The 24,531-nt window shown below is 55.0% G+C and overlaps 1 protein-coding gene across 2 annotated transcripts; it reads right to left on the bottom strand.

Annotated features, from left to right (window-relative positions):
* On the bottom strand, positions 293 to 23,961 carry NECAB3 (N-terminal EF-hand calcium binding protein 3). 2 transcript variants are annotated; one of them, XR_002444139.1, is made up of 14 exons: positions 23,743 to 23,961; positions 19,901 to 19,925; positions 18,467 to 18,575; positions 11,311 to 11,336; positions 10,878 to 10,975; positions 4,776 to 4,912; positions 4,473 to 4,594; positions 4,105 to 4,184; positions 3,738 to 3,791; positions 3,203 to 3,315; positions 2,066 to 2,143; positions 1,639 to 1,730; positions 1,310 to 1,446; positions 293 to 1,076 (listed from the first exon to the last, which is right to left on the bottom strand). XR_002444139.1 is itself a non-coding variant. In XM_021416424.1 (13 exons), the coding sequence occupies exons 1-13, from the start codon at positions 23,833 to 23,835 to the stop codon at positions 1,048 to 1,050; spliced, it is 1,056 nt and encodes a 351-aa protein (XP_021272099.1). In that variant the 5' UTR covers positions 23,836 to 23,958; the 3' UTR covers positions 293 to 1,047. The 2 variants fall into 2 exon arrangements, 1 of the variants encoding a protein (XP_021272099.1); XM_021416424.1 differs by lacking the exon at positions 1,310 to 1,446 and having other exon boundaries at positions 23,743 to 23,958.

The following is a 24,531-nucleotide window of genomic DNA, read 5'->3' as shown; positions in this document are numbered from 1 at the left end:
GCCGGCCACGGGTCAGCCCCCTCTGCACCCCAACACTGCCCAGCAGCCAGGGCTGAGCTCCAGCCCCCAGCATTTTGCCAGGCTCCCACAGGTGCCACCTCCCACCGTGAGGCACCCACAGGAGCAGGAGCAGGCTGCAGCTGCTCCCCTGCTAAGGAAGGGCTCTCCTGCCCCCAACTCCATGGCTGGGGTGAGCCGGGCCCCCTCCCGCACCCCCCACCCCCACCCTTGCCCCTCTGTGCCCCACAGCCCCGCACAGGGCTGGCACCAGGTGGGACGTGCCCCCTTCTGCTGCAGGCTGACGGCATTTTAATAACTACAAATGGGGATTGGGGTTGAAACATTCAAATTAACAGCTCCGGTGCAAGCCAGCAGGGAAAAGAGGTGAGGGGCGAGCCAGGTACGGTGCTGAGCACCACGCTGCCAGCGCAGGGCAGGCGCCTGGCAGGCGAGGAGCTGTGACATCCTCCCCTTCCCTGCAGAGCCGTGAGCACGGTGCCCAGCCCCTGTGCCCGTGCTGGCTCCCACTGCGTGCTGCTCTCAGCAGCCTGGTTTCTGCTGGCTCTGCTGCGGGGAATGCAGCGTGACAACACGGCCGTCCCAGTGCTGACATGGCCAGCGTGCTGTCCTGGCTCCTTGCACGCCGTGCCCTGCCCGACCCGCAGCATGCAGTGACACAGCCACACGCTCTCCGGGCCAGCACTGCGCCCGTGCCAGTTCTGTTTATGTTCATTCAGCAGCAGCACGGAGCCACGAGCCGCACTGGCGCAGTGGCACCGGGTGGAGGGGATGCGGTGGCCCTACAGGGGCATGCGGGGACCCGGTGCCACGCTCACCCGCTCCAGTAGGAATAAATAAATAAATTAATCAATGAATTACACAAAAAGAGCAAAAGGGTGAAACGATGCTGGGGGCCACCAGGCAGGCAGCCCCGGGGCTGCAGGAGGTGAGCAGGGAGCAGAGGTGACAAAGGGGAGCGCAGGCGGTGGCAGGGCAGGGGCTCCGCGTCCTTCTGCGTGCCAGCGGTGTCCGGGGCGGCTGCTTGGGTCAGTTGTTGTTCACGATCCACCAGGATGCTGGGGAGGGAACAAGGAGGGCTCAGGGGATGCGGGCAGGGAGGGCAGGACACGGTGCCGAGGGGAGGGCATGGGGGCTTGGAGCAGGGATCCAGGCCTGCTCAGTGAGAGCTGACGCTTCCCTGCAGGCACCGAGCTCTGGCACAGCAGCACCCCCTGCACTTTAAATAGTGACAGGGAAGCAGAGCGCAATTTGGCCTCAGAGCTGTCTCCACACTCCCCCAGTTCCTCACTTCACGGTCAGATTCCTCTGGGTACAATGGGCAGCATGCATTTCCCTCAGTACGTCTCTCTCCGCACCCTTAAAAATGAAGCTGGGACGCAGCCCCGGGGACCGGTCCAGGAGGACACATGCTCTGCAGCCAGCTTTCTGAGATGCAGGGAAGCACAAGGGGCAGTCGGTGTGACCTGCAGCCAGGGCCCAGACTGGCAGCAGCAGGACTCTGTGTCTGCCACCAGGAACTGCCCCCCTGTGCTCAGCAATCCAGGCTGCACAGCATGTTTGGAAACACGATGCAGGTGGCTGCTGACCGCAGCACAGCCACATCGAGCCCCCACTCACCTGGGAAGAGCATGGTGGTCAGCAGCTCCGGGGACTCCAGCAAGCTGATGGTGGCCCGCTGGAATGCCTTGCTGTGACTGGACTGCAGGTGGCTGTTGGGCAGTGCACAGGGTTAGGGCCAGGAGCCCGTCCTGCTCCAGCCCTGCATGGGGTCCGCTCACGCCCCTGGGCTGCAGCAGGGCTCTGTGCCAGGCAGGGGCAGGGCTGTGCTGACACTGCCCGGAGCACTGCTGCTCCTGTCCCACTCCCACACCCCGGGCTGAGCGCTCTGCCCCCCTTGCTGCCGTTGGTTCTGGGGCACAAGGGGACAAGGCAGCGGGACAGGTTGGTGGGAGCCCCCCGCAGTCCCGAGAGAATCCCTTTCCATCCCCACCCCACGCATCCAAGAGCGCCTGGCCCCACACCACACACAAGGAGAGCCTCCGACCTTCTCCACGAAGCCGCGTCCTGCCAGAACTCGTAGAGGATGAAGCAGGCCTCGTCCGTCAGCTTGCAGGCAGACACGCTGCAGGGACAGGAGCAACCTGAGCTGGGGACACTTGGGAACAAGGGGCACAGCTCTGCACACAAGCCCCCACCCTGCTGACAGAGAGCAGCAGCAATGCCGGGCACAGCCACAAACTGGGGCTGCCAAGGGGACCCTCCACCAGGTCGGTTCCTGCAGCCAGGAGCTGAACAGCCATCGGGGTGACCCTCACTGCTGCCCAGGAGCAGCAAGGAGGCGTTTCATTATTTCTCAGGGAGTGGAGCACAGAGCCATAGGACAATCTCCATTGGGCTGGGCAGCTGCAGGGAGGAAGCTAGGGCAGTAAAGGCAAAGGACACCCAAGGATGCCTGGGCAGCAGCTCAGGGCCGTGCCATGCGCAGGGCTGCCCTGCACTGTGACGTTCCCTGTGGTGGAGCACAAAGCGGGGTCTTCTCAGGCTCCGCTTCTGCTTCGCACTCACTTGGAGAGCCCACAGCACTGCACCCATGTCACACTAACAGTTCTTAGGATGGAAAAGCCCATCAAGTCTAAAAAATATCCATCATTCTCTCCGCACAAGTTTCTTCCTTTTGCTTGGACTAAAATGGAATTTTGTTCTGCGGAAACTGAAGAGCTGAGAGATGACACTTTAAATGGGAACAGCACAAATGTTTTCCTCTGGAAGCAGCCTGAAGCCTCCTGTGGGAAAAGGGAAACTCCAGCAGCAGGTGCAGGGACACGATGGCTGAGCTGTGCCTCCACCTGCCCAGGGCTCCATCCCTAGCTCTGAGCTCTGGTGCAGTGCTGGGGCACAGCCTTGATCTTACACCACGGGGCAGCTTTAGAAGGTCAGGATGCTTCCCGTCAGCACTGCACACGCTTTATGTGAAGTAATGCTGTGACACGAGCTCTACCCGGATTTTTCTCCCTTCCTCTCAATACTCTCAATGCTGGAGTAATGCTGTACTCTCTCACAGGTGCATGCCACTGCCATTCGTGTTGGCATAACCCCCCCCCTCGCCTCCCAGCACAGCCCTGCGCCATGCCAACAGACACAAGGCTGAGGGCTGCCCTGCTCCTTCCCCCCCTACACTTACTGCAGGCAGCTGCTCTGCGTGGTGGTGACCTCCATGTAGGACCTGAGCGCCTGGCGAAACTCCTCGATGCCGCCCTTGGCCACCGAGATCTGCTTCTTGGCCACCAGGATGCTCTGCAGGGGGACAGGCAGTCAGTGGCAGCGCAAGCAGAGCTGTCTGTCCCCTTGCTTGCCCTCCTCCCCCTCTGCAGCAGGACGGGGCACTGACAGCAAGCACAGGGCAGCGGGGGAGCCAGGCTGGCACCACGACTGCTGTGTTTCCCTGCGTGCTTGCTCCAGCTGAAAGGGACACCGTGGCCGTGAGGCTTGGAGCAAAGCTGGGAGGTTTGGGTGCTCACAGCACTGCCCTCCTCGGGCTGGTCACAGGCACACATGCACCCAGAAGCTGCACATGCCTTGGGTTCCATGTGTCCTGAGCAACAAACCCAGCTCCAGACCAAAGCCAGCGACTGTCTCGGTGCACAGAGGTGCACAGGAGAAAATCTGTGCACACATCAGTGTTACTGCAAGCGATAAGCAGCAGGACCAGCACTTACTTCATCTCTTCCTTTGCACGTTGCTTCCTCCTTCAGAGGCTCCAGGCGTGGGCTCTGCATTTCACAAAATCATTGTTAGCTGAGAATTTTGTAATAGAGCAAAATGAGCAGCCACCCACAGCCCGGCACAGCTCGGTGCGAGATGAGCACCACCCCGGAGGTACTCAGGTACCTGGGGATGAGGGGATGTGACATGCACATCTGTGGGGTTCTGTGGGTCCAGACTGACTTGCAAGTCAGAGTCTGGTGAATTGGTGCAGCTCTGTAATGAAGCCAGGGCAGAATACCACAGCCACTGGCACGGGGAGAGGTCCCAGCAGTGCTCTGGCAGGCACTGAGGTGTGGGGCAGCCCCCAACCCCCCGCACCTTGCACTCCAGTTTCTCAATGAGCTGCTGGAGCCTGGAGATCTGTGCCATCCACTGGCTGTCAGCTTCCACACAAATGCCTGCGCAGGTGAAGGCAGAGAGATGTCACCACAAAAGCTTGCTGAAGACACAGAAAACCGCAGAGGTTTCTAAACCTCTGATTTAAACCAAGAAACTGATTTTTGTACTGAAACCCTTCCCGCTGCTCAAGAGATACAAAATCTCACAATGGTCTGGGTTGTAATTTCTGGGTGCAACAGTCCAGACCCTGCTGCAGGCTGCTCTCACACCCAGTCCGGGCAGCAGCAGGGCAGGGGCCGACACCCTGATCCACGGACACGGCCCTGGGCCGGCTGGGCTGCAGGTACCTGTGGTCAGCATCCCAGAGTAGGGGTCTGTCGGAGACAGACAGATGTTCTTCTGTCCTCTGCGCCCACATCGCCGCCCTGACCTCAAGCCAACCAAAGTCTCTGATTTCTGTGTGTCCTTTCTGAAAGAATAAAGTGCAAAGGGAGAGCTGGGGTCACTCCTTCCCAGGGCCAGCTGCACACTGGGGGTCACAAAGGGCAGCTCCCACTCCAACAGATCCCTCCCAGAAGCACCCCAAGTCCCACCACGCTGTGACCCCATGGTGGTGCCAGGCACAGCGTGTCCCAGCGAGCACCCAGTACCTCTCCCGTCCCGCCTGCTCCTCCATGGTGTCCACAGCACACTCGAGTGAGCCCTGCAGGGACTGCAGCTGGTGCATGGTCTCCCGCAGCAGGAAGCGGGTCAGGAACTGCTCCATCTTGGAGGAGGTCTCGTAGCTCTGCAGGGAAGGGGAGAGGAACCGTCAGATGCCCACGGCTCTGCGTGAGGAAGCAGAGACATATCTGGAAGAGGATGGTCCTTAAATAGGCTCAAGCTGCTCTACCAAAGCTCTCCAGGCTCCACCTGTTGGCCCTGCAGAGACTCCAGAAGGTACCTGAGTACACGAGCAGGGACGCAGCGGGTAACACCATGCAGTCAGAGGATTCCTCCACGTTTCCTGGCTTTCCCAGGAGGATGTGCTCAGAGCTGCATACCTCGCTCCAAGGCACAGGCTGCCAGCTGAAGCTCCTGGCTACTCCAGACAGGAGCACGGCAGCAAGGGCTGAGGGCTCAATGGCAGCATCACTCACATCCTTCCAGCACACGTGGATGGGAAAGGAGGAGTACCAGGAGCACAGCCCCAGTACACACAAAGGACATTCCACTAGGCAGATGGAGTGTCCCAGTGTTGCAGAGAAGCCACCACTGCTGCAGGAAGGTGATTGAGGGCCAGCTCCTACCCTGCTGCAGGAGTCCAAAGCAGATTTGAAAGCTCCAAAGGAACTGAACTGCATTCCCTTGGTGCTCCAAGTTGCTCCTGGGCCCATTCAACTTCACTGCAATACGCTCACACTGTCAATTCAGGCAGCTCGGATCACCTGGTCCAGCCGCTCCATGTCCAGGCCCCAAGGCAGCAGGACATGCACACCCAGAGCACCACAACAAGGCCAGCCTTCCTGGATTCCCTGCCAGCACAGCACGGCCCCACGGATCTGCATGGGGAGCCATATCCATGGGAGGAATGAGCTGAGAAGGTCTACACAGTGCTTGTACTGCAGAAACGTTACTGCAAGAGGTGATCTCTGACCATGACAACAGAGCAGCCCAGCACTGGGCACACAGAATAGCTGGGAAAAACCAGAAAACTGAACTGGCTCTTTGTACTTTTGGTATAAAGGTAATCTGGTGCTTCAGGGAGCTGAGCGAGCCCTGCTCCGGTCACTGAGCTCAAACTCTCCTCTCCAAAATAGATTCCAGTGATGTGATTGCATTATTGAGGTCAAATACTTCCAATTCCTATTCTGTTTCTCTCCAGCACGCAGAAGATCTGAGGATCCCAAATTCCAAAAGCTCTGCATAAAAGCACTTGGACGTAACCCTTCCAACGCTGCTGTCAAAAATGGTGCAAGGCACAGGCCCTGCCGTGCCAGGCCTCTCCCCAGGGACAGTGGGAGCCAGCGGTCCCACGACGAAACAAAGTCACTGATGTAATTACTCAAAGGGACACACTCATCCTGAAGCTGGAAAGGGCTCTGCCTGCAGCTGTCACCTCGCAGGGCCACAGCACTACGCAGCACCAGCTCCTGGCCTGGAAAGCAGAGAGGAATCTCGTCTGCAGAGCGGGCACAGGACAGCCACCGCTGCTCCCTGTCCAAGCAGACAGCTCTCACCACAGCAGCTGCGCTGTGCATGGACTTTCACCCGTCTCTCCAAACGAATCTCTCCTTTTGGAGAGAGTAGGAGGGTGGCAGAGAAGCAGCTGACAGTGGCGTGGCCTCAGGAAGCACAGCCCCTGCTCCGTGCTGCCTGCAGCGAGCACCCCACACACCCTCAGCCATGCCTGCTCGGAGCAGGGCTGCACAAAACAGAACCCCTGTGCTCACCGCAAGCTCTGCGTGAGGGGAAGTGATTCCCCCTGCCCAGAGCAGCACTGGGAGCTGAGCCACCTCCAGGACACACCTGGGGATGCCCACGCTGGGTGCCTAGCGCTGGGCAGTGCACCTTCAATGCACTCCAACATCCAGCTCTCACCGTGCAGCCCCAGCCATCCCGAGTGGATGAAGAACGGTCCCGTGCAACTGCAAGCATTTCAGATGTGCCCTGTGCACTACAAGCCAGCTCCCTCCCGTGTCTTGCTCAAACACAGCACATCCCTGGGGGCACGCAGAGAGCAGGATGGAAATAACCACTCTTCAGGAGCCCTATGGAGCTCTCAGGAATCCTGCAGAAAGCAGAGGAGTGCCCAGCCCTAGGGCACGTCTGCAGGAACAGAGAGGAACTGCCAGGCAGCACCGCATCACCAAAGCACCTTTGGGCTCCGTGAGGAGAAATGCTCCCTCTGCCCCACATCAAGTGATGGGCATCTTGTGTCTGGGGTCAAAGGAAGCATTTCAGCAGACATCACATCTACCTCATCCCTCCGCATCACCTTGCAAGACCTCACACCAGGGAGGGAATCGATTGAAAATACACTTTGATTCAGCCGCACTGCTCACTTCAGGGAAAAGAAATGAAAAGGGAGAACCTTCTTGCTGGGCATTGCAATAAGCACTTCAAACCCCACTGTCAATAGAATCTCAATAAAATACATCTCACTGAGCACACAGCAGCTTTTGTTCACAGCAAAGCCTTCTGGAAAGCAGGAAATAACTCAGTGAGCACAAGACAAGAACTGTGGTTGCAGACTGGTATTCAGCTCCATTGACCCAAATGGAAATCCCAAAGCTGCCAAGAACTGCTGCAATCGTGCTCGGAGAGGTTTTGTTTGTTTCTTATGATGATAGTTAAAGTTGGGACACAGAGTGGAATAGGTGAACACGCAATTCCTGCCAATGGAGACATGAGAGCATCTGACTTGGAGAGGTATTTGTAGCTTGCTTTGCAGTGTTTGCAGGCTAGAGAACGAGAAGATTCTAGCATACAGGATCCCCGTCAGGTATACCAGACTGTTTGCCTCTTCCTCTGACACTATTATACTGCAAATGCAAAGTTCAGCCACAGAAGAAGGTATACTTAGTACAGTTATATTTTAAAAATACATCAGTAAATTATTACATTTGGAAACAAACCAAAAAAAACCCAACTCTCTTCTTGAACAGGGGTCTGTCTTCACCATATTCCTACCACAGAGGAAGGATGGAATGCACAAACCCCGACGCTTTCTTTTCTGCCAACCGAGGACGAAGCAGAACGAGCTCGTGCAGGTTTGCTGCCCACACAAACGCTATTTCCTACAGTCACTGCTGTCGCAGCGACAGCGAGGACGAGCCCGGCTTCCATTTCCCACGCTCCTGCAGCATTTTGCAGCAGCCTACAAGGTGACTGCTGGCACCGGAGCACGCAGCCTGCCCGAAGGCACAGCCAGGGGACAGCTGCACATCTGTGCCAGGAGTCCTGGCCCGCAGCGACAGCGCTGCACGCAGAGGTGGGAGCCAGTGCACCCCGAAGGCTGCCAGTGGCACCGCTTCAAGCCACAGCTTCCAGCACAGCCTCGCTATATTCCCTCCGAGCTTTGATTTCCGTATTTCCCTCCCTTCCTTCCCCGCAGCACGCTGCCCAGCATTGCCTGCCGAGCCCATCTCCCATGAGGCATGTTTTTGTTGTGTTAACGAAGCGGTCCGTGCTCTGTTTTCCATCTTGAAAAGTGGGCTTGTATTTACCTGAGGCTTTCTGCAGCTGTGGAACAAGTGCCTGGAGGATACAGCGGTAGCAATCCTCTGGCAGCAGAAAGGAGGAGCTACTGGAGATAGATCACACCCACAACCAAGGGATGCTGCGATTCCAGTGGCGAGACCCAGGCCAAATTTGATCTTCCTTTAGCTGGTCTGGGTATTGCTGCCTCCTTGAGCATCACATGAAGCTCTCTTACATAAAGCCTGGGGAAAACCAGGCAGGCATTGAAAATCCTCCACCAAGGTGACCCCACAGCCCTGCTCTGGAGGCAGAGTTTCATATTGAGGGCCACTTCAGCAGGCCGGGACCTTTCAGCCTGCTCAGCACCCAGCACTGCTGCATCCCCAACAAAACCCCCAGGAGGAAGTTTCATTCAGCTGAGGGGCGTTCCTCTGACAAACGAGCTCAGCCCTCAGCCACAGGGGCACAAGGGATGTTTGAGTCAACAGAAACGACAGGCAGACATAATATGGGAAACCTCCATCCTCTGCCCATTGCCCTGGCTCAGACAGGTGCAAGCTCTGGCTAAAATCTTCCCACCCAACCCTAGTAAACCCATTACGCCCAGAACGGCCCATCTGGAAATACAAACATGGGAAGGCATTCAGGTCGCAGCAGGTAAGAAAGCAGTGTTTATCATTTCTGCCAGCCTCTAGCAGTGGCACGTTTCCCACAGCTCCAGCACAAGCCCTGGCTTCTCCCCGGGCAGCAGGGCACAGAGCAGCACCTGGTAGAGCCAGCACCAAAGCATCTTGCCCGGGTGCTGCACACACCAGCCTGTCCTCCCCTGCTCTCTTCCCAGCTCTGAGCAGAGCCATCACAGGTCCAAAAACAAATCCACACAAACCTGTTTCAACAGCAGAAACCTGCTTCCCTTTTCCAGGGAAAACCTGTGACACCAGAAACCCCCACCAAGCTCCATTTCCTAGAGGCTGCATCCAAGGTCTTAGAATCTCAACAGCAAAGCCAGCACAGGTTGCTTTTTATTTCTTCAAGCCCAAGGAAAAGGGCAAGAGATAAGGAAAATGAGAAGTTAATTTAAGAAAATGAGTGGTTCAAGGTGCGTGCTGAATGGGGCTGCAGAGCGACGTGTAATTATAATGGAGCTCACTGGGATGTTTACACCAGAAACTATTAAATGAATGAATACATCATGCCAATGCTGTGAAGCAGACAGTAATTGTGCTGTACTTGGGAGAAATACATGAATATACAATGAATTCATTATTAAAATAAATAAATAAGAAAAAAGTCAAATAAAGCACAGCTCTCTCCAGATGAATCACTCTCTCCCTCTGGATTTGCATTCAATAAGCTTGTACAGGGAGACACTGCTGAGGCTGGATCTGGCCAGAGGGAAGCGCAGAGGGCAAGATCCTGAGTGAGTTTACAGAGACACAAACCCCTGACAGCTGCTCAGAGGAGCTGGCAGCAGGACCCTTTGCTTCTCTGACCAGCAGGGAACTGCCCATTTTTTCCTACTCACCTTCCTGCGATGGCTGACTCAGCCTTGCCGAAACACCCTCAAAGCAGCAGCCCATAGCAGCTATTTGAAAAATTTTCATCCAAAATTGCCCGGGATAGCCCAAAGGGAGCCAGAGTAAGGGCACCTGGGCTCTCACCTGAGACCAGAGGAGCCTGCTGGAGGTACACGTGGTGCAGAGCTGGGGGTCTCACTCATATCACCCTGTACCCATCTCCCCCAGTCGGCTGAGATAGGGGTACACTGAGCTCCAGGGCTCGCTCCCACCTCCACCACACAGAGAGGAGCAGCTCGGGCACGTCTCCCTCACACTTCAGCCCTGCTGCTCCAGGTGCCACAGTGATCAGTGCAAAATCCTGCTCACAGCCTTGCTCCCACGAGCACAAGATCATCCACCTTATACGGAGCATCAGTTACACTGAAGAAAAAGAGAAGGTCAACCTTTCCCACAGCCATACAACAGAATCAGCCCCAGGCACAAGGTTAAACCATTTCATGCTCCTCAGGTGCAAATGAGATGCTGGTACCCAGAAGGGTCCCTTCCAGCATTTGCCACTGCTCTCTTGCAGCTGTAGTTCAGCTGCAGCACTGCGTGCCACAGATCCCTGCCCTCCAACACGCAGGCAGGAAGGCACACAAAGCAGGACACTGCTTGGCCTCATTAACAGCCTCAGATCTGCTTCCCCTCGGTATAAGCTGCAGGAAGAGGGAAGGCATTCACAGCAGGGGTGAACTCAGCTGGGAGTCAATGGATTTCACCATTCTTTTCCTTCTAAACATTTGGCCATTTCCCGAAGTGACCCTTTCCCTACAGCAACTCCTGTCCCCTCTCCAGGAGCAGAAACTCATACCCACTGAAACTCAAGTTTGAGCTGCCCGGCGCAGGATCGACCCTCAGGTAACCCATCCACATCAAACCTCTTTGCAGCAGGTGACCTGTAACACCTGGGAGGTACCACAGCTGCAGCCTCTTGTTGGCTGTTGGCAGTTGAATTCTGAACAAGAAGATGAGAACACTTTTGTGCCCACCCTCCTGCCTCATCCTTACCAGCTTGGTTTTGTCCATGGCTGCCAGGACAGCAGAGTTGAGCGTTTCCAGTGCAGAAAGCACGTTCCTGTACTCCCCAAGATACGCTGAGAAATAATCTGAAGTGGAAGGGAAGACACAGTGAGCTCCTAAAGCGTCTCCTTCCTCGCCTCCCCTGTGCCACCTGCTTCCAGTACTGCATGGGGCATTCCCATTCCTGCCCAGCAGTCACACCTCCTGCCTGGCACCAGATGGACAGCCCATTCCAGCCCCAGGGACAAACCCCCCATCCCTGGAGGAAAGCACAGATACCCTCTGTCACCCTCCCTTGGCCAGCTAGGACCAACATGCAGGGACCCATCAGTGCACCCAGCCTGCCCAGCCCAGATGCACAAAGCCCCCTGCAGACCTCAAAAGACGAAGCCCCTCCAGAGCAGAAGATCAGCTTACTTACCACACAGCTTCTCTGTGTCCACATTGCTGCAAGAAAAATAGTTTTGTTAGATGGTGAGGCTGGTTTAGGAGAAACAGTTGGGGTGAGTGGGGTCTTGAGGGCTTGTCTGGAGCCCCCAGTGAATTTACTGCTCCTCCAGTGCATTTTAAAGGCTGTATTAGAAAGATAAAAAGGTACACGAGCTCAGGAGCTGTGCTCAGCACCTGCAGCACCAGGAAGGCTGGAAGAGCATCACCTCTACTCGGGTCCTTCCCATGTGACATCAGGCCCCCTCCTGCCCTTTCTGCCCCACACGTGCCCCTGGAGCAGCTCCTGTAGGGCTGACAGATGCAAGGAACTCGCAGACAGCAAATAGACAATAAAGGAAAAAAAGCACACTGATAAGCTTGCTAGTTCCCTGAACCTTCTTGACACCAAGTGCCAGACAAGGCAGGAGTCCTGTGGGAAAACCATCACATGCCCAGGTAGGCAGGGACATTGTCCCACTACTGCAGACAGGACTGTGGCAAAACAGCCCCAAGCCCTAAACCCAGAGCTGTCACCCCATGCATGCAGCTCTGCACACCCAGCCCCCGCCCCCTGGTAGCAGCGCTCTCAAGCACTGCAAACGAGTTCCCTCCTCCTGCTAATAAAGGCACTGCTGGGGTGGAGAGGAAGGAGGACACATCCAGAAATACCTAGCAGTTTTGGGGAGAGGATGTTGGACAGCTCCTGGAACTGGCAGATGCACTCCGGCAGCCAAAGCTGCAGAGCAGCTCTGCTTGTGATGCCTCGCATCACCTGCACAGCCCCCAGGGAAAATGCCCCAGGATGTCAGTTATTCAAATCAGCCTCCTCAAGAAATTCTGCTGTCTCAAAACCCCCTAAGTGTCTGCAGCCTTTTTTACACCTGATTGGAAAAGTGGAAGACAGTACAAAAATGATTTTTAAATGCTTAAGTGCTGTCACACGTAGAGGAACTGCTGATACCTGGAGCTCGCTGGGCTCCCAGCACAACGGCTGCAGCACTGCTGCTGGCTTCTGCATCTCTCTTTCTGCCAAGCTTCCACTTCATGATCTTTAACAACACGCAGTGCTTTCAACTATAAAAACATGCAAACCCCACTGGGAAGGGCCATGTCCAAGCCTCTCATTTTTGAGCTGACAGATGTCAATTTCAGGTTTCCCCAGTCTATGCAGGAAACATAGCACCTTGTCACTGCTCCTGCTGTAAGCAGATCTATCCACCTGGAGCAGCAACGCCTGCAAAGCTCAGCAGACTGCAGCACGTCGCTGTTTCACAGCAAGGAACACAAAAGCAGCCCCATGCAGACAGCAGGCTGTGGGTTCAGGAGTGGGGCAGCTCGTTGGCAAAGTCCCATGACCCTGGCTGCCCTGTGCTGTCACCTGGCCCCATGGGACCATAGAATCCGCACAGCCCCAGCAGACCGAGATAGGCAGGGAAACACGGACTGGTGGCAGGTGATTGTTCTGGGGGGATGCACTCAGGAGGATGCTCCTGTGCTTGGGGTTTGCTGGAGATCTCAATTTCAGGGTGCAGGAACCCTGGGAGGGCAAGTACTGGGGTCACGAAACAGAAGTTGCATTAAAGCAGCTTCACCTGAGAAGGAAACCCAAACCTCTTTGGGTGTAAGAAGTCCCTGGCAGTGGGACTGCAGCCCCTGCACTTAGTTACTTGCATCAGGCATTGCTTAGGCAGTGGAGGCAGTACAGGAATGTGATTTGGTTCATCCACGTTACATCTCTGCAGGAGCTGATTAAGGCAGAGCTCTGGAGCACCGTCCAGGCACTGCAGATAGTTTCTAAAGTGCATAAAAATAGAGTGTTTCCTCTGAGATACGATATAGAAAATCAACAAAACCAGTACCCCTTCTCCTGCCAACTCCCCTCTGTCAAGTTTTACTGATCCCACCTCTGAGCAGCTCCATGCATCCCACCACAGCTCTGCCAAGCTGACCGAGGTTTGAGGCACAAATTTAAACTGCAAAAATGTCTTGCTCCTTCTTATTTTTTTCTACAAGTTTCTGAAAGCTGCCTGGAACCCGCAGAGCTGCAGGAAGCGCCTTGCTGCTGCACTAACACAGAGATCTGGCACTGCAGCATCCATGGCACAGCTTGTGTGACCTGTGCTCCAGAGGAATAGCTGCAGCCACTGGTTCCCATCCAAGGGATGGGTAACACTCACAAAAGAGGAGATGCGGTCCCGAGTTAGCAAAACCAAGTGGGCAAACTCTGTGTGACCATTGCTTCCCAGGTCCTGGGAAGCCCCTGCCTTGCCAAAGTGCAAAGTCACACTTGGTTCTTCCTATGTCAGCACCAAAACATCAGCTGCCAGGGCACAGTACGGTGAGAAGAGAGCGTGCAATAAGAACAGAGTAAGAAAAGACAGAGTGCAGTATCAATAGCTCCTCCCTCTGACACCCCCTCTCATCACGCAGGACAGGCATCCTCTGTCTCCGAAGCACTTATTCTGAGGCTCTCCACATTTCCACATAGCTGTATTTTGACTACGCTCAAGCCTCTGATTAACTGTAATTAAGCTTGAACTGATGATGGAGGATCTTGTCATCATTATGTTTTCAGGGTTTTGTCAGACTGCGCCTGGAACTGATGCAAGAAAACATCAATCAGCTTCAGCAAAGCAGATGGGATTTTTTTTTTTACCATTTAATGTTCAGATTGGAAACCTCTGCTGTGATCACAGATCTGGTTCCAAACCCTTACGCTGCACTCTTTAGAGTTGCAGTCACCCTCCAGAGCTGAAGGACTGGCTGATGCTGTGACTCTGAGCACTGGAGCAAAGACAGGAGGCAAGGTGACACAGCCAGCTCTTCCACAGCACCAGAGCCTTGAGGGAATTTCCTGAGAGATTTAGAAACAGTATAAGGTCAGCAGACCCTCAGAGATCCCAAATCCTTCACTCGTGGCTCAAGATCAGAACTCTCAGCAGACTGTGTCCGAGTTCCTGTCAGCCTGATTTGACAGCTACCTCCCACACAAAGGAGGAGGTGCTGGATCTTTATTTTTTTTTTTTCTCCTAGATTTTCCCAACCGATGCAGAACAGAGAGGTACATGAGCTCTACCTGACACTTTCCAGGGCAAACTGCATCAGACCACGCACGGAGCAGTAAGCACACAGCACGCACACCTCGGTGCTCTGTCCAAACACTTCCCTAGAGGGGTCTCAGCCACGCTGTCCCAAAGTGCTTGGGAGAGGACAATGCCAGAGCTGGGGACCTGTGCAGAGACAGCTCAGGACCCGCTGCCGCCCACCTGCTTGGGCTGCACACAGACACAGGGCTGCTCCGGCAGCAACCAGCGTTGTGGTTCTCCCAAGACACTTCTGCAGCAACGGAGCTTTTCCACTTCTTCCAAAAACGTTTGGCTTTTCTCTAGCAGAAGTTTTGGTGGCTGAAAACGCACCCAGGGAGACGCGGCCTGTTCTGCTCCACTGCCAGCTCTGGCGCTGCACTCTCTGACAAGCGAAGCACAACAGTGAACCTAGCTGCTGGCTGAGTCACTGCCAAAAGTTGAATTCAGTTTCACTACAGAACATTTTCTAAACACCGAAGAATTAGAATGAGGAGACACTGTAAAGCCAAAATGGAGTATTTATGAGAAATGCAGAATAAAAGTGTCTTACAGGGAAATAGAAAATCTTCAAATAATCACTCAAACATTTTGGATTAGAAGTTTTTTTTGCAAAGAATATTCTGATTGGATTCCTCCATTCAAGTCAGCGAAGACATGTTGGATTACACCTCAGCCTTTATTTCATCAGCTCAGAACTGAGCTGAACCTTACAGAGGTGGCTATAACAAATGCCACCAGCATCCTGCCTGAGCACGGGGTGACACCGGAGGTGGAGCACAAGCAGACAGGAAGAATGGAAAGGAGGGGAGGAAAGGAAAGCGTGGTGCTGTGGGCTCTCTGGAAGGAGAACGAATAATGCATGAGACCTCTAAAATATTAATCTTCCCAGATGTCAGCTTTGTGAGCCAGGGGAGCAGATGCAGGCTGGCAGTGATGAAAGAGTCAGTATGTGTCTGGGCAGCACTCCATTACCCAGACACAGATAACGTCTGGGTATAAAAAAAAAAATCTCTGTTGCTGTGTTTCCTTGGGTCAGGCTGTCACTGACAATGAAACAATCTTTTCAACACAGACCTGATGAACACAGCACCCTTGTGACCAAATCCACCCACTGGATTAAGAGGGAAACTTTCCCATTGTCAGAAAAGCTACGGAGCACAGAAGGAGAAAGCCAGGTGTGCTAGCAGAGCTGGCCATGCTTATGCTGAATTCATGTGCAAGAAGCACACCAGCAGCAGGTTGACCTCTGAAGGCCTCTGCCCACCACTGCTCTGCGAGCCTTTGATTTCAGACACAAGCAGACAGTGCTGAGTGTGTCTTCGAACATGCCCTGCTCAGTATAAAAGCTTCAGTTTCCTCCATGAAGCTCAAAGCAATCACAGCATCTGCAGGGAGAAGGCTTCACTGACAGCCTTGCAGGACCTCCCAAGATGACCTGCAGAATATTACACAAAGTTGGCAGATATCAGGATGAAAAGAAGCTGGAGAAATAAGCTTTACGCTACACAGCTCAACTGTGGAACTAACTTTCAGACTGTGTGGCTGAAGCTGAAAGTCTAAATGGTTTCAAAACAAAGTTAGATTTGCAGAGGACAACAGGAGCTGGTGAGGTTGTCAAGAAGGTCCTAAATTAATGATTGCTGGAAGGGTAAGGGTGCTTCCTTTATAGTCTTGTTAAGCACCTTCTGTCAACACCAATGGCAGAAAGATACTGGGAGAGACAGAGCCCTGGTCAGGTCCAGCCTGGCTCCTCTCCAAGGGATGGCAGGGCTACGAGCACAGCCCTTATGAGGCATCAGAAGTTCCACAAAGTGGAAGTCTCCCTGAATGCTCCAAGAACAAATGGCAGAAAGCCCGACTCCAGATGCAGAGCCATGGAAAGCTTTCCTTGGTCCAGCACACCAAATATTGACTCATTTCTCCATCAGCCGTGCTGTGCAGCAGGTCAAGTGGGTCTGTGCAGAGCCCAGTGCATATTTATCAGTCCCATTTTACGCAGACACAGAGCAAACCCTGTTACATCTCTGAACTGAAGTCTCCGGCAAGGTCAATGAAGCGATAAACTATCTAATGCATCCTGAAGCTGCCCAGAGCTAAGCCTGTTTGCCTGCCCTGGACAGGGTTTCTGTGTCACTTGTGTGACAGCAAACACCACGGTTCACTGCCAGGCCAAACGCAGCCTGGAGCAGCACCAAGTGAAAGCTGACTCTGCCTTCATGGAAGGCTGTGCACAAAGCCAGCCACAGTGGAGCTGGCCCCAGGGAGAGGCCTCATCCCAAAGGAGGTGGCAGTCCCTGGGTAATTTCTCCCTGGGGACAAGGCTGCCTGGGAAACCCCTCAACCCAGCAGGCACACAGCTCCAGCATCAGGGCACTCTGACAAACACACTTGCAAGGGACTGGTTGCCTCCTACCAGGCAATTAGCTGAGCGCCAGGCTCCCGCTCCTGGAGATGCCATCCCCCCTTCACCAACTAGCAATCAGGATGGAGAGATCAAGCACAGCTCCCTTGCTGCCACAGTCCCAAATCCATCTCTCTCCCACCTGCTCACTGTCCCAGAACTAACCCCGTGCACAAGCCCACATGCCAGCCAGGGACAGAAACAGGGAGTGTTCCTGAAATGTCCTCACGGCTGGGCCTTCCCATCTGCTCTCAGAGAACTGAGGGCATCCTTGTAGGACAAGGGGTCTCCTGTGCTTCCTTGAAGTTACTGAATGCAAAAATTTGGAAACTAACTTTGTCTGCAAGATCCCTTCTGTTCTTCACGGCAGAAAGAGATCAAAATCACAATGGTCATGCCCTGCTAATAGATATCACCAGCTCAGTGCTGCAAACACCACGTTGTCATAGCTACCACACAGTCATTACAGGTGACAATTTCCAGAGAGCAGCGCAGCGGCCATGGCCACGCATGACTCTCAGAGCAGGCATGCTGCCCTAGGGCCTGTGGAGCCAGGGGGGCACTGGGCAGTTTGGAGGGGCCCAGCACAGCACCCTGCCTCTTCCATAGGCAGAAGGGCTGAGGTTTGGTGGGGGTGCTGCCCAGGGACAACAGCAACTTGGGGCCTGGGGCCTAATTTGCAAGGCAACACAATGCCACCCACGACTGCTGCCAGTGCAGACAAAACCCACCTTGAAAGCAATGGTAAACCAGGAGATCACTGCCAGTCAGACAAAACCTCTCTGCTGTGCTGCCATCTGTTTTCCAGTGGTACTGCATCGACTGATGACTCCAACATCACCCCAAACTGAGGCTCAATGGAAGGAGCAAAGAAAGGCAACAGCTCTCTGCTACATCCCTGGGCTCCCAGAGAGATGAAGGAGGTATCTGCAGGTCACCTCCTGCTTCCCTCATCCAGCGAGCCCACCTGACTGTGCACAAAGCAGCAGGCAGTCACTGGAGAAGATGCCCTCCAGCCCTCACACAAATGGTACAACACCTCCTCAGCGGCTGCCCAGCCTGATACATATCACAGAAAGAGGCACTGGGGGCTGCAGAGGCACCAGCCTACTTCTTTGCTCCATCACTAAAGCATCACCTACCCCACCAACCTACAGGAGCCCAGAGTTAAGTGTAATTTAAAAAAAAAAAAAAAAAAAAGCTGACCTAAATTCACAGTTACACTGACACTCATAAGGCCCATTTCTGGTGGAAAGTTCTTACATAAGTGAAAACCAGTTCCCTGTGTCAGCAGTCACAAAGATAACTGTTCATCGTCCTCACATCACCACACGCTCCTCCTGCAGGAACACAACCTGCTCTGTAGAGCTGTGTATTTCTGGAAGACGTTTTTCAAACTAACATAATGTAATTTTAAATGGATGCTTGCTCTTATGGCAAGAAAGTAAATCTGATAGCGCCTGTTCTCAGAAAATCTGGTTTCTCTCATCACCAGTGCTCATAGTTGATGTTTAATGGATTTTAACATCTGCGTGTTACAAGAGTTAGTTAGGTTTATCTCACCCTATTTATTGCACCCGCCTCCAAATGTCCTCCATCTACAGCCATGCAGTTCTATATCCTCCTTCATCTCCTCTCCTCTGCACCACCACGGTACTTACTCTGAATGACGCCTGTCAATGCCACTGAACAACTCCCACAGCTCCTCCGAGCTGAGGATTCCATCAGCAAAATAGTTCTTGAACTCCTCAAATGACAGTTTCCCATCATCTGCATTTAAACAAAAGGGAAGACTAATTATATATCTGCAGAAAGAAGCATACAAGCCCCAGCAATCCTCTCAGCAGCCTCTTTAAAGAAGCGTGGGATAGCTGGGTGTAGAAATCAGAAGGATCAATGCAGTGGAAAAGGTGTTACAAAGATGTGGAAGGACCAGCACAATAGCAAGGTGCCACAAGGGAAGGGAAGTAGATCACTCACCCAGATCAGAAGATTTGGGGTTCGCAGGGAAAGGCTCCCACCAAGGAGGGATCTCCAGAAAGAGATCCTTCCTCAGTGGCAGTCAGCCCTTCAATGAGGCCTAAGAGGTGAATTGCCTTCACCTGTGCTCCCAGGGCTGGCTGGGTCTTTCCTCCAGGTGCTCAATCAGTGGTTCAGGCCGTGACTCAGCAGTTCCCACACACTGGGCATGCTGTGCATGATAATTAGAGTGGGGATCTCATTGAAAGCACGTCCCACCACCCAGAGCAACCCCATCAAATACCTAGCAGGGTTGCCAAGCACGGCAAGTGCTGCTAGGTGGGAACTTCAGTTACCCTGATCGTTCCAAAAGACCTTTTGTAACAATTTCAGAAATGTATTCAATCTGTAGTTAAATAACTTCCCAGGCTAGCTTTCCATTCAGTTCTCCTCAGTACAGAGACTATTATAAGCATCACAATGAGGATGGTATCAGGTTTTTATGGAAAGAAATTCTCCTCTTTCACTCATGAGCTCTCTCTTTCCCATCTGCAGAGAACTTCAGCTCCCGAGCTGCATTTTGATCTGTGACAAAGGCGGCTTCTGGAACCTGCAATCTACCATGAAAGAGTAGAGCCAAGGTGGGAGGAAGGTTCGGAGAAACCACTCGTGGCATTGGACTTCTTGGTTTAAAGGTGCCAAATATAACTCCAGCCTAACAGACACCAGGGGCTCTGGTGGGATCGAAGAGCAGGGTCACCCAAACAGAGGGCAGAGTCAGTGCTGCAAGGGATAGAGGAAAAGCCCGATGGATCCTGGCCAGCCCTGCTCTGCCTCCCATCCCACTGCCATGGAGCAGCAGTGGTGCAGGTGGTGACACCTCAGCTGGGTGAGAGCCCAGAGCCCACAGCCACTGCACAGGGTGACACACACAGGCCACAGTGAGCTTGGGAAAACTGCTTTCCCAGACCCTGGCCAGTGCCTTTGCCTCCAGGCAAAGTAGAAAAGCAATTTTTTTCCAGGGAGAGAGCTGCCTGTTCTTGTCTTTCACTCTTCCAGTGAACCTCTCAGTGAGGAAGGGCTACAGCTTTACCCAGGGCTGAGAGGGGGAGGAGGTGGCAGAACAAAGCACTCACCGTTCTTGTCGGCTCGCCGGAAAATCTGAAAGGGAAAACAAGACAAGGTTGAGAGTGGTGGCAGGGAAAACAGCGAGCACAACCAGTCCTCCCCAGCCACCACAGGGGAACCTCTGACCCTGCAGGAGCCGACACCACCAGGGCTCAGAAGGACAGCGTGCACAGGCTGCTTGGTGGGAAATTTCCCTTTGCAAATGCTTAAAACCATTTCTCTCCACTGCACAAAGCTCTCAGCGCATCCGCTGATGCCTGAGCCAGCCCAGCACTAGCACAGAGCATCTTTTAGAGAGCACAGAGGGAGACAAGGTAGAAAAGGCATGACTGCAGCTTCGCTACAGCCTTGTGATGGAAAGTGTTTAATTTTTCAAATCCCTTAAATGAAAGGACATTAAGCAAAAAACACTCCATAATGTGAGCGCTTTGCATATCGCCACCAACATTTCAACCATCTGCAGCTCTCGCTCTGCATGTCGTAACCACCCTGCACAATTCTTCTGTTTAGGGCACTCGGACATGTGAAGCCCTGCAATGTAACTAATCACTCATCCATTCATTTATCTGAACTAATTCTGTCCCAGAGCACAGGTTGAGCACTGCTCTGGTTAAGCATCTTGACTCAACCCACAGGGCCCAGAAGAAAGCTGGGTTTTCTCACTGCTTCCTCTCTCCCTTTTCACCAACAACTGTCTGAAGGTCTTGGGCTGATTCTGGTGAGGAACAGCACAATTTCACAATTTCTGAAGGCTGAGAACATCTTGCCAGACAGAACAGTACAGGCTTTTGGCCAGCACATCCTAGCAGAGCTGACAACAGCAAGCTGCGTGTCATAGCTTTCCTCTTTTTAACCATGTCTTTCAGGTCTGAAGAAAGATCAGGAATGAAAAAGGGCAGGGCAAGGAGAAAGCAGGCTTTGTTACGCTCTTTTCCAAGCACCCTGGAGCAGCTCTGCTCCTCACCGCTGGAAGATGGATCCCTAAAAGCTGCCCTTGCAACCCCAGCTCTGTCCCCCGCTGCTTGCTGGAGGTTCTGCTACACAGCCCATAGCCAGCCCTGCATGCACAGCCACAGAGATGTTCCTGAAATCTGCTTAGACAAAAAGACAGCTGAAACAGTTGCCTGGAGAAATCTCATTTTTGAAGCTGCTGTCTTTCAACCCGGCAGAGGCTCTTCCGATGCTGGTCCCTGCAGGGAACTCCCTGGTCCGTCCCTGTGGCCGAAACCAGAAGCAGGGACACCTCGCAGGAGGATGCTCTTCTGAGCAAAACCAGCTCCCTCTGCAGCACTGCCCTGAGCTGCCCAGCATTAGGTAACAGTGCCTATGGGATGCCGCTCCCGGTCACGCCAGGCTGCTTTCCTCACATGAATATAGGGCAGGGCACTCTGAGTGCCCACTAGGACTCTCAGGATGGACTTCGAAGCCTTCTTGCTACCAGCTAAGTAAAGAAACCTGCAGTTTGCACACTCTGGGGATTTCTCTGGGTTTTAAAGCAAAACTTTCTCCAGGCAAAAGGGTACGCTTGTGTATCTGCTTTCACTCGGGCTTTCAGGGCTGCACTTCCTTCCATCACTGAGGCCAGCTCATCCCACCTGCACCCCCAAAACTCTGCCGGTGTCACCCAGGTATTACTGAACTCAGAATCAAGGGAGGCCAAACATTTCCCCTCCCAGGCTGGCCTGGCTCATCATGGTCTGCCTGAAGGCTAGGAGGGAGGGCAGAGCTTTGGGGGTATGCCACGGGGCTGGGAAGGCTGCAGGTCCCTAAGCTGGGGGTGTTTGTCCTGGATTCAGTACAAACCACAACAAGGAGATGCTTTTCACTCACATACAGAAACTTCCGCTCCAGCAACCTGTTAGAAAAGCCCTGCTTGTGCATGCAGCAGAGCTATCTGAATTTCAGCTTAGCAAGGAAATGGAGCTGCAAGAGCCCTTCAAGAGAAGGCAACATCTGCTCTGCATCCCCTGAAGCCGTGTGACACTGGGGACAGCGAGGTTCCTCATCCCACCTGTCCTCAGCCTGGAAATGGGAATGGGTCTGGGTTGGCAACTAGAGAGCCCTACCTCCATCCTCACGTACATTCAGGTTGCCTGGCAGTTCCAGAAACACAGGGACACTGCCTCAAGCCTGAGACAAACAAGTCCCTCCACCCAGGCTCTTGGGCTTATGCCCAAGGGGCCACAGTCCCGCTCAGTGCCTGCAGTGACAGACAGACTGAAAACAATGGAGGAAGCCTTGAGCCTACTTATACTTTAGGATTAAGCCCCCGAGCCCTGGAAAAGGAGGACATTACAGGGCTCCTCTCACACACAGGGCTAGAAGCAACCTTGGCTCCCAGAAGCTCAGCAGGGGACACCCTGGTTGCGAGGTGGTGGCAGACATTCATGGAACTAACCAGCCTACAGCTGTGCCCCGAGCACAAGGCTGGCTGTGCAAACAGCTTTGCTGAATCTCTGGTATATAGAGAGGAAAGCAAGCGAGCCCTGGGCTCCAGCCTAGGGGACAAGTGCCCCGGGGGCTTGAGATGTCTATGGAGAGTAATAATTGCAACAGCAGTGCTACAGTTCACATAGCACCCCATGCTGAAGCATCGCAGGCAAAGCCCTCCTTCTCACCTTCCCAAAACATTGCCAACTTCCAACAGGGGTGAATGCAGACCAGGAGAGATGACCTGGGTCCTCAGAGCGAGCCTGGCACAACTTGACACATGCAGGCAGGCAGATCCCACTGTTCTCCCTCTCATCTGGTCTCCCCTGTCCCTCCATGCTTTCCCTATCTTCTTTTCCTCTCCGTCTCTCACAGTTAAAGCACCCGAGCTGCCCAGGAGCCCTCTCCATCACACACATCAGAGAGGAATCCACTAGCGCTGCTCCCAGCCTCCTGTCCTGCTGCCAGCCCTCCCTCCAGCCCAGGGCTCTCAGCTCCCTGGTGGTGCATCTCTGCAGCCTCATATCCTTCCAGCACTTGGAGGTGCCCATGGCAGAGCAGATGCCGGTACCAGGGGTGATGCCCAGGGTCTGTGCTGTGCTCACACGCTCCCGTGGCTGCAGGTTTCACTGCAGTGCGTGGGACCGGCTGGGAACCTGCCTGGCTGTGGGAGGAGGGAAGCGCACAGCTGGGCTCCGTGAACCCATCTGGGAGCTGGCCTGCTGTGGAGAGCTGGCACAGGAGGCATTCAAACCGTCCTGGCGAGCTCCTGAGTTGAGGCAGGAGCACAGCAACCCGGAGGGAGAGAAGCCGAGAGAACCCGGGAAGCGGCTGGTGTGCCATGAGGGCTGCTGGTAGCGCCGTTAACACTCCACATATTAATTGTCTTAATGACACTCCGAGGGATAGATCTGGGACAAAGCGACCGCCCAGAGGAGCTGAGCTGTCACCACCACACCCCTCCTCCAGCCCATGTTCCCTCAGCCAAGTAATTAGTGCGGTTAATGATGCTGGCTGGAGAGCCGTGCAGCCTGAGCCCCTGCGGCAGGAGGAGGACCCCCACCCCCGCGCCGCGAGCTGCCCGCAGGAGGGGCGATGAGCCACGGCAGCAGATGGGATCTCTGCCGGGGTCGTGCCCCCCCGGGGAGCAGTAGGGCCACATCCAGCCCCGGTGCTGGCCCCGGAGCCCGGCACGTAGGGCTCGCTCGCCCAGCGGTGCGTCCCCAGGGCCCCGCAGCTCACCCCGGCCGGCTCCGGCCCCACCGGCGCAGGCCCCCGGGGCCCACCCGAGCCTCCCACCCCCTGCCCCGCGCTGCCGGTAGAGGGGCGGCTCCGCTCAGCGCCTCTCGCCGAGGAGGAGCCGGGCCTGGTCACGCCGCGCCTCGCCGCCCCCCAGCTCCAGGCCCCGCGCGGCACTCACGTCGTGGAAGATGGGCAGCGGCTCGCGGCGGAGCTCGGGACCAGGCTTGGCCGGCAGCAGGCACACGGCCAGCAGCTCGGCGCACGCCATCATGGCCGGCCCGCTGCCCGCCCGCGGGGTGCGGGGCCCTCCCGGCGCGCTGCCCGCACCACAGCAGCGCACGAGCGGCGCGATCCCGCCTGCCCTCACCGAGCGGTCCCGCAGCCGCCCGGCAACTTTGCCTCGGCGCAGAGCCCGCCCCCTCGGCGCTCCGGTTGGCCGCGCTCGGTGATTGGCACCTCAGAATCGCGCCTGTGATTGGCGGAGAGGAACGAGGCGGGGCGGGTTGGTGCCGAGGGGAGCGCGAGGGTAGGGGTCGCCTCAGTGTCCGCGGCCGTGGGTGGCCGCGGTGCTCCTGTGTGGGAGCCGCGTGGCCGCAGTCAGCACAGCGCGGCCCAGCCGGTTCAGTGCGGTTCCAGTTGGCCCAGTACGACCCCAGTGTCCCAGTGAGGCCTCAGTGCAGCCCCAGTTTGCCCCACGGCAGCTCTGGGAGCCATGGCCACAGACTGAGCGCAGCTGGGGACGTCTCCGCAGGAGGTGGCAGCTCTGAGAAAGGCCGCAGGGTTCAGCAGGGCCCCACATGAACGCTCTCCTGGGTGTGGGGTCCCCTGAGAGCTCCCGCTGCGCTGCCTGGGCACGACTCAGTGGAGCGCCTCGTGGTGCCTCATGCATAAATGATGCCGCGCTTCACCTCCCCACGTTGTTTGCTTTCTGCAGAAATGCAAATGGCCTTCCGAAGGTGAAGCACTG

This window comes from Numida meleagris, chromosome 19 (assembly GCF_002078875.1).
Source record: "Numida meleagris isolate 19003 breed g44 Domestic line chromosome 19, NumMel1.0, whole genome shotgun sequence".
NCBI classification, from domain to species: domain Eukaryota; kingdom Metazoa; phylum Chordata; class Aves; order Galliformes; family Numididae; genus Numida; species Numida meleagris.
The sequence above is the reverse complement of the archived record's forward strand: the minus strand, read 5'-3'. Positions and strand labels throughout refer to the sequence as shown.

Bases quoted from the DNA above. Each gene is read 5' to 3' on its own strand.
- NECAB3 (XM_021416424.1), bottom strand. From the start codon at position 23,835: ATGATGGCGTGCGCCGAGCTGCTGGCCGTGTGCCTGCTGCCGGCCAAG. The intron at 4,913-10,877 runs GTAAGGATGAGG...CCTTCCCTGCAG, and splicing joins CCATGGACAAAACCAAGCTG to AGCTACGAGACCTCCTCCAA. The intron at 1,077-1,638 runs GTGAGTGGGGGC...TTCCCTCCCCAG, and splicing joins GACCACCATGCTCTTCCCAG to CATCCTGGTGGATCGTGAAC.